Source organism: Amblyraja radiata, chromosome 32, assembly GCF_010909765.2.
Source record: "Amblyraja radiata isolate CabotCenter1 chromosome 32, sAmbRad1.1.pri, whole genome shotgun sequence".
Classification (NCBI taxonomy): domain Eukaryota; kingdom Metazoa; phylum Chordata; class Chondrichthyes; order Rajiformes; family Rajidae; genus Amblyraja; species Amblyraja radiata.
In genome coordinates, this window is record NC_045987.1 from 19,771,285 (window position 1) to 19,789,611 (window position 18,327).

The 18,327-nt window shown below is 46.4% G+C and overlaps 1 protein-coding gene across 12 annotated transcripts in view; it reads left to right on the forward strand.

Moving 5' to 3' along the window:
- Positions 1 to 17,119, forward strand: part of rabgap1 (RAB GTPase activating protein 1) — a 158,455-nt gene extending 141,336 nt beyond the window's left edge. For 11 of the 12 annotated variants that reach the window (XM_033048840.1, XM_033048835.1, XM_033048836.1 and 8 more), the window contains 5 exons: positions 4,146 to 4,250; positions 6,349 to 6,432; positions 8,303 to 8,374; positions 13,534 to 13,731; positions 16,148 to 17,071. In XM_033048840.1, the coding sequence (XP_032904731.1) occupies positions 4,146 to 4,250; positions 6,349 to 6,432; positions 8,303 to 8,374; positions 13,534 to 13,731; positions 16,148 to 16,270 (582 nt within the window). In that variant the 3' untranslated portion in view covers positions 16,271 to 17,071. Of the gene's footprint in view, positions 1 to 4,145; positions 4,251 to 6,348; positions 6,433 to 8,302; positions 8,375 to 13,533; positions 13,732 to 16,147 lie in introns of all 12 variants that reach the window. The other variant, XM_033048838.1, reaches the window with a different exon arrangement.
- The last annotated feature ends 1,208 nt before the right edge of the window (positions 17,120 to 18,327 follow it).

Here is an 18,327-nt window from a genome sequence, read left to right on the forward strand (position 1 = left end):
CACTTTAGCTGATGGTTTACATATATTAACAAGTAAGGTAATTTTACCTTATTACGCTTGGGTTCTGCTTGCTGTTCTGTGAGGTATATGTTGCATTAAACAAACAGCTACGGGTTTTATTAGTTGCTGATGTTGCCTATGCTAAGCAGCCCAGTTGACGCAGCTGATCAGGTGGCATTGGTGGAAACTACTGCAGCGGCTTTTCCTATTAAAAGCATATATAGCTTGAAACACCTAGTGAATAGGGAGAGTAGTGCAAAAGTCATATTGTTAGTTTGCAGAAAGGAAAGTCACCAGGCTTGTTTGGCAAAGACTTATCCAATCAACATCACTCTCGTTGTCCCACTTTAGACTTTGGAGACCAAGCGCGGAAACAGGTCCTTCTCCCAACCACGTCCGCACGACCAGCGTTCACCTCGTACACTAGAACTATCCTACACACTGGGGACAATTTGCAATTTACAAAAGCTAATTAAGCTACAAACCTGCATGTCTTTGGAGTGTGGGAGGTAATTGGAGCGCCTGGACAAAACCCACGCGGTCACGGGGAACATACAAACTCCATACAGACAGCACCCGTAGCCAGGATCGAACCCCGGTCTCTGGTGCTGTAAGGCAGCAACTCTAACACTGTGCCTCTGTGTCTGCATTAATTCCATATCCCTATGCGACTTGCTCATTCAGATACCTCTCGAGATGCTCCACCATTTCACCTGATAGTTTATTTCATATTCCAAGCACTCTGTGAAAAAGATATTTCCATAGCACCCCTTTAAACCACCTCCCTTTCATCTTCAGCCTCCGCTCTCTAGTTTTAGATGCCCCTACTATGGGATACAGACACTGGCTATCATTCTTACTGATGTGCCTCGAGCCTGCCACCTCTCAACCTCTGCTCCAGGGAAAGGTATTTTCTGCCTCCTTGCTAGATTACTCCCAGCCTGGTGTAGTGGCCAGAACTGTAGACAGTGCTGCCTAATCAATGTTTTTTCACAACTGTAGCATGACGCCCTAACCCCTGTAAACAATGCTCAGTCGTTGAAGACATGCATGGCATTCGCCTCCTCGTCACCCTATCTGCTTCAAGGAACCACGTGTCTGTCCCAAGGTCTTGCCATTCAATAACTCTTCCTAGATTCCTGTCATTCACTCTGTATGTCCTCCCCTTACTTAACTACCAAATATGCACCACTGAGCACTTGTCTGAGTTACATTCCATCTGCCATTCCATCGTGCACTTTCCCATTTGTTCTAGATCCTGTTGTAATCTCCTTGCCAACCTTCTTCGCTATGCACGATGCCACTGATGTTGGTGTCATCTGTAAGTTTACTAGTTATTTTTACCTTGGTCACGGTGGTGCAGCGGTAGAGTTGCTGCCTTACAGCGAATGCAGCGCCGGAGACCCGGGTTCAAACCCAACTACGGGTTCTGTCTGTAAGGAATTTGTACGTTCTCCCCGTGACCTGCGTGGGTTTTCTCCGAGATCTTCTGTTTCCTCCCACACTCCAAAGACATACAGGTTTGTATGTGAATTGGCTTGGTAAATGTAAAAATTGTCCCTAGTGGGATATTGTTAATGTGAGGGGATTGCTGGTAGGCGCGGAACCGGTGGGCCGAAGGGCCTGTTTCCGTGCTGTATCTCTGAACCAAACTAAACTACATTCTCATCCAAATTATTAATATATATGATAAACTGCAGAGAACCCAGCAGCAATTCCTGCAGCACACCACTGGTCCCAGGCCTCCTATCTGAAAAACAATTCTCCATTACCCCTTCCTGACACCTATCACAAAGGTAATTTTGTATCTAGGTTAATTGGCCTCATAGGAGTGTGGGGAGTGGATGAGAAAGTGGGACAAAATAGAATAAGTGTGAACGTGTGATCGACAGTCAAAGCGGACACGGTGGGCTGTTTCTATGCTGTATTTCTTTCTTCAGAGAAACAATTTAGGGCTTCCTTGTATTCAGAAATGTATTTTGTCATAAAAATAAATCATACTGGAGTTGTTTGTATCTAGAATTTTGGAAATGAAGGCAAACCTTGGCTAATGGAAAGTGAAGTCTGAAATATCTTGTTTCTATTGAATGTTTGAAACAAAAGAAATGTGTGGAGGACTGCATCCCTACAAAAACCTTCCGAGTGTTTCCCAATCAGAAACCTTGGATGAACTTTGAGATCCGCACTCCCCTGAAGTCCAGACACAGGGCATTCACCTCCAATGATACAGTGGCCTACATGAAGACCAGATACGACCTTGGTAAGGCGATCAAAAAGGCCAAAAGGGACTTCTGCTCCAAACTGGAGGACGAGACAGATGTTCGGCAGCTGTGGCAGGGCCTGAATGCAATCACCTCCTTCAAGGCGAAACCAGGAGGCAGCTCGAATGTCGGTGTAACATCACTCCCTGACGAGCTCAATGCGTTTTACGCACGCTTTGACAGGGAGAATACTGATGTGCCTTCCCGATCCCCCATTCGCTGTGATGGCATTTCAGTCTCAGTCACAGGGGCCGATGTCAGGAAATCCTTCAGAGGGGTGAACCCCCGAAAAGCACCTGGTCCTGATGGTATACCCGGTCGTGTTCTAAAAACCTGTGCGGATCAACTGGCGGGAGTTTTTACGGACATTTTCAACCTCTCACTTCTGAGGTCTGAGGTCCCTACCTGCTTTAAAAGGGCATCAATCATACAAGAAGAGTAAGGTGACGTGCCTCAATGACTATCGACCAGTGGCACTAACGCCGGTGGTGATGAAGTGCTTTGAGAGGTTGATCATGGAGCAAATCAACTCCTACCTCGACAAAAACCTGGACCCACTGCAGTTCGCGTACCGCCACAACAGATCAACGGTGGATGCGATCTCGCTGGCCCTCCACTCCGCACTGGACCACTTGGACAACAAAAACTCATATGTCAGGCTGTTATTCATTGATTACAGCTCAGCATTTAACACAATCATCCCCTCCAAACTGGTTACCAAACTCGCAGAACTGGGTCTCTGCGCATCCCTCTGCAACTGGATCCTCGACTTCCTCATCCACAGACCACAGTCTGTTCGTATTGGTGGAAATGTGTCAGCCTCGACAACAATCAGCACGGGAGCACCTCAAGGCTGCGTGCTCAGCCCCCTGCTGTACTCACTCTATACCCATGACTGCGTAGCGAACCACAGTGCGAACTCCATCATCAAGTTCGCTGACGACACCACTATTGTGGGGCGTATCACTGATGGGGATGAGTCAGAATATAGAAGAGAGATCGAGCAACTGTCCATATGGTGCCAGTGCAATAACCTGGCCCTCAACACCAGCAAAACCAAGGAACTGATTGTGGACTTTGGAAGGAGTAGGAGGGGGACCCACAGCCCCATTTATATCAACGGGTCGATGGTTGAAAGGGTCAAGAACTTCAAATACCTGGGCGTGCACATCTCTGAAGATCTTTCCTGGTCCGAGAACACTAACGCAATTATCAAAAAAGCTCATCAGCGCCTCTACTTCCTGAGAAGATTACGGAGAGTCGGATTGTCAAGGAAGACTCTCTCTAACTTCTACAGGTGCACAGTCGAGAGCATACTGACCAGTTGCATCGTGGCTTGGTTCGGCAATTTGAGCGCCCTGGAGAGGAAAAGACTACAAAAAGTAGTAAACACTGCCCAGTCCATCATCGGCTCTGACCTTCCTTCCATCGAGGGGATTTATCGCAGTCGCTGCCTCAAAAAGGCTGGCAGTATCATCAAAGACCCACACCATCCTTGCCACACACTCATCTCCCTGCTACCTTCAGGTAGAAGGTACAGGAGCCTGAAGACTGCAACAACCAGGTTCAGGAATAGCTACTTCCCCACAGCCATCAGGCTATTAAACCTGGCTCGGACAAAACTCTGATTATTAATAACCACTTTCTGTTATTTGCACTTTACCAGTTTATTTATTCATGTGTGTATATATTTATATCATGGTATATGGACACATTTATCTGTTTTGTAGTAAATGCCTACTATTTTTTCTGTGTGCTTAAGCAAAGCAAGAATTTCATTGTCCTATACAGGGACACATGACAATAAACTCACTTGAAGTTCACTTGAACTTGAAACTGACGGAAAGAAGGTTTTTTAAATGGGTTTATTATTTCTTCCTGCAGGCAGAGGAGAAAGCAGATGCATTAAATAAAGAGCTACTTATGACCAAACAAAAGTTAGTCGATGCAGAAGATGAAAAGAAAAGATTGGAAAATGAAGCCGCTCAGGTGAGCAATGATTGTGGACATCGCTGGGCATAACTCGATACGCCAACCCAACATAGCTCCAGTCTCATCGCAGTCTGATGTGTTACTATATTCAAGGACATGTAGAAACGCCATCAGTAGCGACATTGTCAATTACGCTAAGCAGAACATAGAACAGTATAGCACAGGGACAGGCCCTTTGGCCCACCATGTCTGTACCAAACATGATGCCAAATTAAACTAATGCCTTCTGCCCACACATGATCCATGTGCCTATCTAATGCCTCCTAAATGCCAATATCGTATCTGCCTTCCCCATTTCCCATGTCAGGGCCCTCCAGGCACCTATCACTGTCTGTGTGTAAAATAAAAACATGCCATGCACAGCTCCTTTAAATTTCCCCCCTCTTGGCTTAAAGCGATGCGCAAGTGTTTGCCATTACCACACTGGGGAAAGCCTGATTACCCAACCCAACTCAACCCATTTTTTATCAGGTCTCCCCTCAGCCTCTGACCCTCCAGAGGTATCAGTCCACGTTTGTGCAACATCTTATAGCTAATTCCCTCTAATGCAAGGAGGCATGTCTTGTGCACAGACAGTGTGGGCTGAAGGCCCTGTTCCTGAGCTATTTTCTATGTAAGCTACACTGGAGGTAAATAACACTAGCCAGGTAAACAACCTGCAGGTCTGTGGGATATAGGAGGACATTGTACCACCTGGAGCAATCAGGTATGGTCATGGAGAGTGTGTGTGAAGACATCACGGCTGGTTAAGGTTGCCGAGGTCTCTAGAGTGCATGGTGGCAGAATTCCCTCATGTTCCACCGTACCTGAGCAGCCTGACAGAATCAGCTCTGGGAGTAAATGATTTAGCCTAGAGTGTTCCCCAGTGTTTAGTAATGTGTGCCCAGTGCAGTTCACAACGTGAAGCCATTTTTCATACTTTTTATTTATTTTTTCAATCGCATTTATCAACGTAAACATCTCTAAAAGCCAGTGCTTTTTTTTGTGAAGGTAGTTCCAAAAAAATTGAAAACTAAATAGATGTACAGCAGCCAGCAGTGTGTACAGTTATAATTGGACTGGCAACTTTTGTTTACTGATACAACCAAGTATATGAAATTTGTGTCTTAAGTATTAAGTATATTTAAAATGTTCCCCCCATTTTGACACTTCGCTGTAAAACTAGCAGTCAAAAATTCAGAAATTCCTAGACTAAATCACAGCTTTCAACCTGGTAAAATAGCTAAAAATGGATTATACATCCCGTGTGAAGGGATGGCAGTTTGCTGTCGTTAACATTTTGGTTCTTCATTTGCTCAATGTGGACACACTGCCACGGTCACTATTTATTGTCCATCCTGATGGGCTGGAGGCCAAGGTGGTAGTGAGTTGACGTCTTTAAACATAGAATAATACTGCACAGGAACAGGCCCTTCGACCCATAGTCAGTGCTGAACATGATGCTAAGTTCAACTCATTTCCTCTGCTGCACGTGATCCATGTCCCTACATACCCTGCCTTTGCATGTGCCTGTCTGACACAGTGCCATGGCCTCTGCCTCAGCCTCCGCCACCACCCCTGGCAGCATGTGCCACGACCCATCACGCTGTGCAAACAAAAATACTTAACCTGCATATCTCCATTAAACCTTGCCCCTCTCACTCTAAAGCTATACCTCTGATCTTTGACATTTGCACTCTGGGGGGGAAAGGATCTGACTGTCTACCCTATCTATGCTTCTAATAATTTTATACACTTCTGTTAGCCTCTGATGCCCCAGAAAAAAACAAGTCCAACTTTGTCCAACCTCTCCTTATAGCTAATGCCACCTAATCCTGGCAACATTCTGGCAAACCTCTTCTGCACCTTCTCCAAAGCCTCCATGTCCCTGCCTTGAATATCTGTAATCCATGATGAAGGCACAATACTACCGATGTTGATGTCGTTTCAGCCAGTCCAGTGTGGGACTGGGAGGGGAACCCTGGTGCCACACTAGGTACCAGCAGAGATTCACGTTGCTGAATGCATGTTAGAAGTTTTTTAACTGAGTGTCGCGCTAGAGCAGCTTCAGTTGTGTCTGTGCTTTCAATGCAATGCCTGGCTCTGCTTTTCACAGCTGAAGGAGATGTGCCGAAGAGAACTGGACAAAGCAGAATTGGAAATAAAGAAGAACAGCTCCATCATCAGTGATTACAAGCAGGTCTGTAACTGCAGTTGTTTTTCGGGTTGAGGGCTGTCTGTACAAATCGGTGCTGCCGAGTCTTGTGGCTTAGTTGGTGTGCTTGCTCAGAAGCCAATGATGGGCAAGATATTTCAGCATGATCTGAAAGAAATTGTGAAATACAAAATGCGAAATAGTAGAATTATGTAACAGTTCCCTCATAAATTTGAAGAACAATGATCTGATACCTGGAATATTCATCCGAACAGTTTTCCTGATTTCCTCCACAGTTTTCTCTTTTATATCCCGCTTCTCTCTGCTTGGCATATTTCAGGGGAAAAGTGGGGTGTGTTGGTTTAGACCCATCTGCCTCGCTGGTTATAACCAGCTCTGATGGTGTTGTGATGATGGTCTAATCCAGGAGACATGCATTTATATTCCACTACTAAGTTTCAAAGTTAACGTTAACTGATAGTTTGTGTAAGAAAATGAGACCGAGTGTAATGGTCACTGCTAGCTCATTGTCCAGAAATACTTTCTATTTCTCCGAGCAAGGCTACCTTGCCGTCACATCTTCAATCCACTGCTCACCCAGTAACCAGCACTGGAAGTGAGCAGTTTGAGGGGCCAAGTGGCCTACTCCTGTCCTAATATTATGCTTTCTTGCATAAGGACCATCTAGGATGCTCTTTAAAACATACTTTCCACCTTCTTTAATGTTACCTGGGTTGATATGGTGTAACGTTTTGTTTGTTAACCCTCCCAAGTTTTATTTAAAGGCTTCACAGATGTCACAGTAGTGCTACGTGAGGTGCAGCTGCCCCACAGCTCCTGCGACCTTGTTTTAATTCAGACACTGGTGCTGCCTCTGTGCTCTTTGCATGCAATCCCTGTGACCACATAAGCATCCCCTGGTCTCTGGTGTTCTTCCAGTTACCAAAGATGCGCTGGTTAGTAGGATTACTGGCCGCTGTAAATGATCCCTGTGGCTGGTCAATGGTTTGGGTGAGGGAATGATCTACAAGGAGATACGAAGGGGAATGGAATTAATGTGATTCCCCGGGTCCTGCATAGACTCATTGGCCTCAAGGCCCATGTTGGATGATCTAAGGAAAAATAAGTGTATTTGCCAAATGACTGGGAGGAAAATGTCTTTAGTTTAGTTTAGAGATGCAGCGTGGCCCACCGACTCAATGCCGATCAGCGACCCTGCCATCGTGCCTCCCAAATCTATTCCCCATTTTTGGGGAAAGAAGGCATCTACCCCGACGTGTCCCCTCTGTGGCTGCAGTCCTACGCTCTGATTGCATTTGAGGTGACTGAGTGAAGCCATATCGAAACCCATCACTGTCCCCTTGGGCAATAATCCACTCCTGCCCTTTTAGCCTGACGCTTTGTTTTGTAAATTATCGCATGATCCCTTCAAACACCATGCAGCTGGCAACTAGCCAATTAAATGAGTGTCTCCGGAAACCTCTGCTGCTCTTGCTCAGGCCTTCCCTTGAGTTATTAAGCTTTCCTTTGTTTGGTTTTAAACCTGCGATAGACTTGTGTCCTAATCTTCCCTTCTGTGAAATGCTGAGTGAAGAGTTTGCTTTGTGTTGTTCAGTTCACTGGAGCTGCAGTTAATCTCCCTGCCACTAGAAAGCTCCGAGCACTGGTTTCCCACCTTATCTCTCTGTTCTCTCATCATTTTCAACATTAAAAGTGCAAATTCAGCAACGGACTGTGCATCTGGTGCTTGTATAAATAGGAAAGTCTTTCAAGAACATTTCTTTTGATTATCATTGCATCCGGTGTGGATGGGCGTTCATTTTAATCCTACTTTGTAATGCACAAATGATGCATAAATGATGATGAAATTGTGGCATGTGGATTTTCTGCATATTTAAAGGCTTTGTCTTTTTAGATCTGTTCTCAGCTGAGTAAGAGACTGGAACGGCAACAGATAGGAAATAAAGCCGACCTGGATCAAATTCGGGTGAGTTACTGATCAGTCTGACCAGGATGGGGGTTAAATATTGGAAATCAAAACCATTGCAGGTACTGGAGATGTTAATTGGGAACTGAAAATGGTTGGAAACACACAGCAGGCCAGTCAGCATCTGTGCAAGGTGAAACGGCTAGCGTCCTGGACCTGAAATGTTTCTACCTCCATGGATGCTACCAAACCTGTTTCCAGTATCTTCGGGATTTAATTATTCTTTGAGTTTTTTGTGTTTTGACATCGTTAATCGTTTTAGATCTGATAGAATGCTTTGTTATTGGAGACGCATAGAGTCATAGAAACAGGCCCTTTGGCCCAACTCGCCGACACTGGCCAACAATGTCCCACTTGCCTGCGCTTGCTCCATATTCCTCGAGACCTGTCCTATCCATGGGCCTGTCTAACTGTTTCTTAAACGTTGGAATAGTCACAGCCTCAACTACCTCCTCTGGCACTTTGTTCCATACACCCACCACCCTTTGTGTGAAAAAGTTACCCCTCGGGTTCTTATTAAATATTTTCCCCTTCACCTTGAACCTATGTCCTCTGATCTTCGATTCCCCTACTCTGGGCAAAAGACTGTGCATCTACCCGATCTATTCCTCTCATGATTTTGCATGAATTGGCTTCGATAACATCTGTATCTTCCTGCAGTTCAATGCTTTTCTCATCGTGGTTAACCCACACAGCCTGTGTTTGTATTGTCTGCAAGCTTCACAGCTAAACAATGTGAGAGCCCAGACAACTTGCTGATTTGGAATCATCAGAGCTGCAGGTGTGCATCCCGCACAGTTCACATCTCCACCAATGTTGGTGTTGTCTGCTAACGTACTAACCAACCCATCGACATTTTCGTTCAAATCGTTCATGTAAATCACAAACAGCAGAGGTCCCAGCACAGATCCCTGTGGAACCCCACTCGACACAGAGCTCCAGTCAGAATTACACCCTTCCACAAAAACCTTCTTCCATCTATGAGTAAGCCAGTGTTGGATCCAGTCGGGGGAATCCGACGATAGACATGTGTAGGAAGGAACTGCAGATGCTGGTTTAAACCGAAGATAGACACAAAATGCTGGAGAAACTCTGCCGGTCAGACAGCATCTCTGGAGAAAAGGAATAGGTGACGTTTTGGGTTGAGACCCTTCTTCAGACTGGGAGTTGGGGGGAAAGGAAATGAAAGATATAGACTGTGATATAGTGAGATATAGAACAAATGAATGAAAGATATGCACAATGAATTGCCTTTTCTATTTTGAAATGCAACATTCACATGATTACACAAATAGTCACCCTTTGCCCCATCTTCCCCTTTCAGCTTTGCTAAGTGACCATTTCTTCTGCGACATCTGAATCCATTCTTTCATCTTCACCAACTATCCCCCTTCTCACGACACCTATCTGTGCAATCCCAGTAGATACACTCATCCTCTCATCTCTCCCCCTCCCACCATCCAGGCACCCAGGTGCGGTAGCGATTCGATTGCATTTCTCCCAATTTATTATACTGTGCATGATGTTCCCAGTGTGATCTCCCCTGCACCTGGAGAACGCATGCAGCATCCGTCACCACATGGCACAATACCTCCATTCAGTCTGCAAGGGTGACTCTGGGCTTCCATTTACTTCTCCATCCCCACCACCCGTCTGTAGCCTCTTGCGAACGATACGAACGAAGCCAAATGGAAACTCAAGGAACAGCAACTCATTTAACTTCATGAAGGGGCAGCACGCACGGTGGCGCAGCAGTAGAGTTGCTGCCTTACACTGCCTGGGACCCGGGTTCGATCCTGACTACGTGTGTTGTCTGAATGGAGTATGTACGATCTCCCCGTTACCTGCGTGGTTATTCTCTTGGTGCTCCGGTTTCCTCCCACACTCCAAAGACATACAGATTTGGAGGTTAATTGGCTAGGTAAAATTGTAAATTGTTTCCTAGTGCGTGTAAGATGGTGCTTAGCGTGTGGGGATCGCTGGTCAGCGCAGACTTAGTGGGCTGAAGGGTTTGTTTCCGCGCAGTATCTCTAAACTAAATTAAATCTTCTATTGAGGCACATACTCCAGCAGTTTCAGATAACCAGACTTTCCAGTATGTGTCAGAACTAGCCTGAACTATGGGGTGCTACATCTCATATTCCAACATTGTTTACTTTTCCCCCTCTCTGATCTCATTCTCTCTCTGTTTGCACCACCTCCAGTAAGAGCGGTTGTTATGTAGAGCGGTTGTTATGCCTCTCTCAGACAGCAACAGCACTATCATTCAATCTCTCTTCACCTCCTTCCTACAATGCCCATTCCCTGTACACTTTACCTTGTTGATGAAAGGTTACCAACCTGAGACATAAACCTCTCTCCACAGATTCTGCCCAATTTGCTAAATGTTTCTGGCATTTGTGTTTTCTTTAAGTCGCTTTTCTCTGATCCCGTAACCTGAAACAACAGAGTAATTTGTGAAATAGGATACAGAAAGCACCAGCCGAGGATTTGATCTGTTGCTGTGGTAAACAACCTTGAGACTTTCTCTTCAGTGAAACCTTTGCAGGAAACGTGCATTTATCGACTTGTACCAGTCCGACTCTAAAACACACAGTCAAGCATACAAAACTCTCTGTTCACCATTGTAGCGTTCCTGACATTACTGGATGCTAGCAAACACCTTCGGATTGAAGGCATTTAAATTAAAAAAATTAAATTTATTTATATAGCACATTTTTAGTCAACTTGCATTGACCCCAAAGTGCTTCACATAATTACATCCACACACACAGGCAAAGGTGGGTGAAGTGTCTTGCCCAAGGACACACACAGGCAAAGGTGGGTGAAGTGTCTTGCCCAAGGACACAACGACAGTATGCACTCCAAGCGGGATTCGAACCGGCCACCTTCCGGTTGCCAGCCGAACACTTAGCCCATTGTGCCGTCTGTCGTCCCATTTAATAGAATAGAAAGTAGTTCGACAATCTGGGCCGGTTTTACTTGATATGTGATCATTGTGATGATGTCAGTCAACTGGAGACTTCATGGTCGGGGTATTTGTTCTTCTGTTTTCAATAAGATGGTGGTAACTCATTAAATGCAGTAGGTTTATAACATTCTTCCCATACACCACTTCACACCTACTTAAGGCAAGACTCCAGTATGAATAGACTGGACCATTTCCCACCCCAGCCAACACTTCAAACCTACTCACAGCCTGACCTCAGTCTGCAAACACTGGGCCCTTCTACACCCACCCCCCTCCAATCACCACTTCACACCCAATTACACACACCCTCCTTGCTGAACAACATCACTTCATCAACAGTACAAATAGAGGAGGTGGAGAGGTTTTTCAGAAGACAGAAAAGCCGGAAATCTCCAGTACCTGACAATGTTTCCCCCTCTATTCTCAAGCTCTGTGCCAAACAACCACACAGACATTTTTAACCAGTCCCGGCAAACATGTACTGTCCCTAGGTACACAAAATTGCTGGGGAAACTCAGCGGGTGCAGCAGCATCTATGGAGCGAAGGAAATAGGCGACGTTTCGGGCCGAAACCCTTCTTCAGACTGAAGCTCCCAAGATGTACTGTCCCTGCCTGCTTCAAAGTCTCCACTATTGTCCCACTACCCAAAAAGGCAAGGATTACTGGTCTTAATGACTACAGGCCTGTCGCACTGACCTCTGTGGTCATGAAGACACACGAAAGGCTTGTGCTGGCCAAGCTGAAAAATATCACGATCCCCCTGCTGGACCCTCTGCAGTTTGCATATCAGGCCAATAGATCTGTGGTTGACAGCCAGCCTGAGCCTGCACTTCATCCTACAGTACCTAGACCGCCAGGGGACCTATGCGAGGATGCTGTTTGTTGATTTTAGCTCTGCATTCAACACCATTGTGCCAGAGCTACTACACTCCAAACTTTCTGAATTGACAGTGCCTGAACCCCTCTGTCGGTGGATCACCAGCTTCCTGACAGACAGGAAGCAGCATGTGAGGCTGGGAAAGCACATCTCGGACCCGCAAACGCTCAGCATAGGAGCACCGCAAGGCTGCATACTCTCTCCTCTACTCTCTCTACACCAATGACTGCACCTCCACCGACACCTCTGTCAAGCTTCTCAAGTTTGCAGCCGACACAACCCTGATTGGACTGATCCTGGATGGGGAGGAATCTGCCTACAGACAGGAAGTGTCACAGCTGGCGTCCTGGTGCCATCGCAACAACCTGGAGCTCAATGCTCTTTAGACGTGGAATTGATTGTAGACTTTAAGAGAGCTCCCCCTCCCCCCACTCACCATCAACAACACCACAGTCACATCTGTGGAGTCTTTTAAGTTCCTGGGAACCATCATCTCCAAGGACTTTAAGTTGGGCTACCATCGACTCCACAGTCAAAAAGGCACAACAGAGGATGTACTTCATATGGCAGCTGAGGAAACACAACCTGCCACAGGCAGTGATGGTCCAATTCTACACGGCCATCGTAGAGTCTGTTCTCACCTTCTCCATCATGGTCCGGTTTGGCTCAGCCACCAAGCACGACACCTGGAGGCTGCAATGAATCGTCCGATCAGCTGAGAAGGTTATTGGCTGCAACCTTCCCTCCATTGATGAACTGTACACTGCAAGGGCCAGGAAGCGAGCGGGTAAGATCATCTCTGACCCCTCTCACACTGGCCACAAACTCTTTGAATCACTTCCCTCTGGAAGGCGACTCCAGACTGTCAAAGCTGCCGCAGCCAGACATAAAAACAGCTTTTATCCACAAGTAGTTGCTCTACCAAAAACCTGTAGCCTCCCTTTGATCTGGTATATTGTTGCTTCACATGCTTGATCAATGGTGTTTTATCATTAATGTTTTATTATTATTAATGTTTAGTGTTTTCTGAGTCATTCGTGACTGTCACTGTATGTCATGTTGTTACTTGTGGGCGGAGCACCAAGGCAAAGTCCTTGTATGTGAATACTTGGCCAATAAACTTACTTACTTCATGGAACATTATATTAACATTGCAGGAGGGAATTGTAAGGTGTCATTAGGTATGGAGCATATAACTTTAACTGTAATTGAAGTTTTTTTATCTCCACGTCAGAAATGTTTTCATTAGGAAGGCACTGGCTAATCTCTCCGCCCCCTCTCCCTCTCCCCCTCCCTCTCTCCCTCTTCAGGGGAAGGTTGAAGGCTGTGATCGTTGCCGAGAACTCTTCAGCAAGGAGGGGACACTTAAAATTGTCAGCACTTCCAAGGATATCTCTGAGGAATATCAGGATAAAGAGAAGGAGTTACTGAAGCACCAGTTGAGGGAAATGGAGCTGGAGTTGGCTCAGACCAAACTGCAGCTGGTGGAGGCAGAGTGTAAAATACAGGTGGGTGTGTCAGGGTGAACGCCATCAGCCTGTTTGAACAAATAACTCACGGGCTACTGATGCACTGGTAAAGCTGGAGTCTCCCTCCAAAGAAAGCCTTGCTTATGAACCATTGGTGCTTTTATTTTGCTTGAACGTGAAGTTAACTTGGGAGATGGTAGGGGAATTGTGAAAGAAATTTCCAAGCTGCCTTGTGTTGAGATGCATGAATCATGTGTGGCTATCTTGCAAGTGCTGACCTTGTTAAAAAGGGAAGGTAGACAAAAATGCTGGAGAAACTCGGCGGATGAGGCAGCATCTATGGAGCGAAGGAAATGGCTAACGTTTCGGGTCAAAACCATTCTTCAGACTGATGTGACGGGGGGGGGGGGGCGGGAAAAAGAAAGGAAGAGGTGGAGCCAGAGGGCTGAGGGAGAGCTGAGAAGGGGAGGAGCAAGCAGGGACTACCTGAAATTAGAGAAGTCAATGTTCATACCGCTAGGGTTTAAACTACCCAAACGAAATATGAGGTGCTGTTCCTCCAATTTGCGGAGGGACTCACTCTCGCCATGGAGGAGGCTTAGGACAGAAAGCTTGGATTCGGAATGGGAGGGGGAGTTGAAGTGCTGAGCCTCCGGGAGATCAGGTTGGTTATTGCGAACCGAGTGGAGGTGTTCGGCGAAGCGATCGCCAAGCCTACGCTTGGTCTCACCGATGTAGAGCAGCTGACATCTAGAGCAGTGGATGCAATAGATGAGGTTGGAGGAGGTGCAGGTGAACCTCTGCCGCACCTGGAAAGACTGCTTGGATCCTTGAATGGAGTCAAGGGGGGAGGTAAAGCGACAAGTGTAGCATTTCCTGCGGTTGCAAGAGAAAGTGCCCGGAGAGGGGGTGGTTCGGGGGGGAAGGGACGAATTGACCAGGGAGTTATGGAGGGAGCGGTCTCTGCGTAAAGCAGACAGGGGAGGAGTGGGAAGATGTGGCAAGTGGTGGGATCACGTTGGAGGTGGTGAAAATGTCGGAGGATTATTTGTTGTACGTGACGGCTGGTAGGGTGGAAGGTGAGGACAAGGGGGACTCTGCCCTTGTTACGAGTGGGGGGGATGGGGAGTGAGAGCAGAGTCACGGGGTATAGAAGAGACCCTGGTGAGGGCCTCATCTATAGTAGAAGAGGGGAACCCCCGTTCCCTAAAGAATGAGGACATCTCCGATGCCCTGGTGTGGAACACCTCAGACTGGGAGCAGATGCGGCGTAGACGGAGGAATTGGGAGTAGCGGATAGAGTCCTTACAGGAAGCAGGGTGGGAAGAAGTGTAGTCCAGATAGCCATGGGAGTCAGTGGGGTTATAGTGGATGTCGGTCAGGAGTCTATCACCTGCGATGGAGATAGTGAGGTCAAGAAATGGTAGGGAAATGTCGGAAATAGTCCAGGTGTATTTGAGTGCCGGATGGAAGTTAGTGGTGAAATCGATGAAGTCAGTGAGTTGTGTGTGGGTGCAGGAGGTAGCACCAAAGCAATCGTCGATGTAGCAGAGGTAGAGGTCGGGGATGGGGCCACTGTACGTCTCGAACAAGGATTATTCGACGTACCCTACAACGAGGCAGGCATAGCTAGGGCCCATGCTCGTGCCCATAGCTACGCCTTGTATTTGGAGGAAATGGGAGGTCAAACGAAAAGTTATTACGGTAAGGACCAGCTCCGCTAGGCGGAGGAGGGTATCGGTAGACGGGGATTGCTAAGGGAGCAAAAAGTGAGCAAGGTGATGCAAGTTAAACATTAAAATACAGTCTGTGCCAGCAGGGAGAGTGATAAGTGCAATAATAACGAGTCTAAGCATGTGTGAAAATGTTGTCTTAAAACAGTAGTTTGATAGCTGGGTCGTTATTTTGTCAGGTTGAAGTACATGTTAAAATTCTCATTCCATGCCTACTTGTACCAAAGCCTGCCTCCCCGAATGGAAATCTTTCCTAATGTTCCTTAACTGCAAAAGCATTCTCTAGTTTCACCAGAACCTGCAGTCTCAGCGTAAAAGTGAGCATACAGGAGAGGGGGAAATATTTCTTGCCCTCCTAGGCAGTGAACCGCAGGGACTTTTTACTCAAGAGTTGAGAACGATAGGTCTGTGCGATCAAGGGAGTTAGAATTGGGCAGGATGCTGGAACTGGCAGATCGAACGGCATGAACCGTGCTCGTTCACTAGTGAAACATTTTTTACGGGGATTTCTTCCCTTGTCCTGACCAGACACCAGTCACTTGTTGGGCCTCATTTGACTCTGTTTTCCATGTGAATTTGCCAATGTCATGGGCCCATTTCCCTCCGTGAAAAGGACTCGCGGGATGGTTGTTGCTATTTCTCAATCGGTGCATGCAAAGCCTTGCAGTGGCAGACTACAGGTTGAGAGGGCTAGTGTTGTAACCCTTCCACTTTGTTTCCAGGACTTGGAGCACCACTTGGGACTGGCGTTGAACGAGGTGCAGGCGGCGAAGAAGACCTGGTTCAACCGAACGATAAGCTCCATTAAAACAGCCACGGGTGTCCAGGGCAAGGAGACCTCGTAAGGAAGTCAGCGGGCAGATGTGGAAAGGAGGACAATGCTGGTCAAATAGCACTCACGTCTGTTACATATTAGAGGATCAGGCTGTGTATTCTTGCGTGCCCAGCCTGTGGATTAACATGGTTAACAGATCCCCACCCCAACAAATACCACCAGAAATGGCTTTTACCTTTAGAATGGTCTTTATACTGCTGATGTTTAACACACGCGAGGCCCCTTTTCCGGTAACTTTGGCTCTCTTCTGCTGTCCTCGCACACGAGGCCGCCCTCCTCTTCTGAGACCTTGCACAGTCAAAGTCAAACTTAAGTACAGAGACAAAAAAATAAACTAACCGTTAACTTGAAACCGGTTTTGATTTTGCATCGTCTGCGTACTCCTTTTGATATCAATTTATTTGTGATCGGTTTGAAATCAAAGTTGGTAAGTAAGCAAAGAAATCACAGCTCTGCGGAGACGCTAAAGTTAACCTAGTTTTTAACACTCGCCGGGTTTCTAGTGGGGTGTCTGTAGAATGGAGGCCTTTGCACCTTAAATGTACCTATTTATAATGGTTTGTGTTCTGCTGTTAGACACATGGACTGCGTGTGTCTGAGAAGCACTGGGTTGTACATAAACGTGACTCAAGTTTGTTTATTTTTTAATTCTGCTTTGTTTTTGGTTTCCCAATGCTGCCTGGTGTAATATTTTAGCACAAATGTGCTAGTGCTTTGTCCTTAGTGTCATACCACTGTCCTATTTGTCTGATGCCAAATGTGTTGTGATCTCCTCAACATTAAATGTGGACATTGTATTAGAATACCGTAATTAGGGTGCACTGTGTATACTTCATGCATTGAAATATATACTGGAAAATCTACCACCTTTGATTCCCCTGTTGTCCTTCGTTATGCTACAAATTAGTGCTACCAGATGTAAATGGCTCACTGGCGTATGGCCCAGTCTCAAAGGTTGTCTTGTGGCGCGGGCGGGTTGGGTGTACGTGTAAGTCAGCTACATAATTGTGTTTTACATGGTGATTGTTCAAAGACAGACACGTGCTTGAGGCTAAGAGCGTGCGGAGTCAAGAGTCGTACAGCACGGAGACAGACCCTTCGTCCCAACTCGTCCATGCCGACCAAGATGCCACATCTACGCAAGTTTCTGCCCATTTTGGCCCATATCCCTCTAAACCTTTCCTCTCCATATACTAGTCCAAATGGTTTTAGAGTTACAGCGCGGAGATTTTACACTTATACCAAGCCAATTAACCTACAAACTTGTACATCTTTGGAGAGTGGGAGGAAACCGAAGATCTGAGAGAAAACCCACGCGGTCACGGAGAACGTACAAACTCCGTACAGACAGCATCCATAGTCGGGATCGAACCCGGGTCTCTGGCACTGTGGGACAGCCACTCTACCACTGCGCCATCGTTTCGCCCTTTAAAATGTCTTTTAAATATTATTATGGTACCTGCCTCAACAACTTCCTCTATCCACCACCCTCTGTGTGATTCCTATTGTTTGTCGGGCCTCACCTTAGACCTATGCCTTTTAGATCTTGAATCCACTTCCCTGCCTAAAATACTCTGTGCATTCACCCTATGTATTCCCCTCGTGATTTTATACACTTCTACAACATCAACCCCTCCTGTACTATGTGGAATAAAGTCTTATCCTACTCGCCCTCCCTCCATGCCTTATGTCTCGGCAACATCCTCGTAAATCTTTGCTGCATTGTTTGAAGCTTAATGGCATCATTACTATAGCAGGGTGACCAAAGCTGGGCCTTAGGACCTAATGATAGAATGAAGGCTCGCTGTGGTGGAAGGAGAATGCAAGCCCAGCTGGCAATTGGCAAACGGCTCATCAGTGATCAGGAGTTCACTGTCTGGGATGTAGCCCATGTGCGGCGTGGTTGTTTAACACACCCGCACGGCATGTCTGTGTGTGACCTCTCGGTAATCAATGCCTTCATAAAATACCAGGTCCATTTGTCGAGTTGTTATCATGTTACACAATTACTCACTTCTAACTTTGTATTCTTCCACGTAGTGTATGCATAGATTCACTTCATCAGAG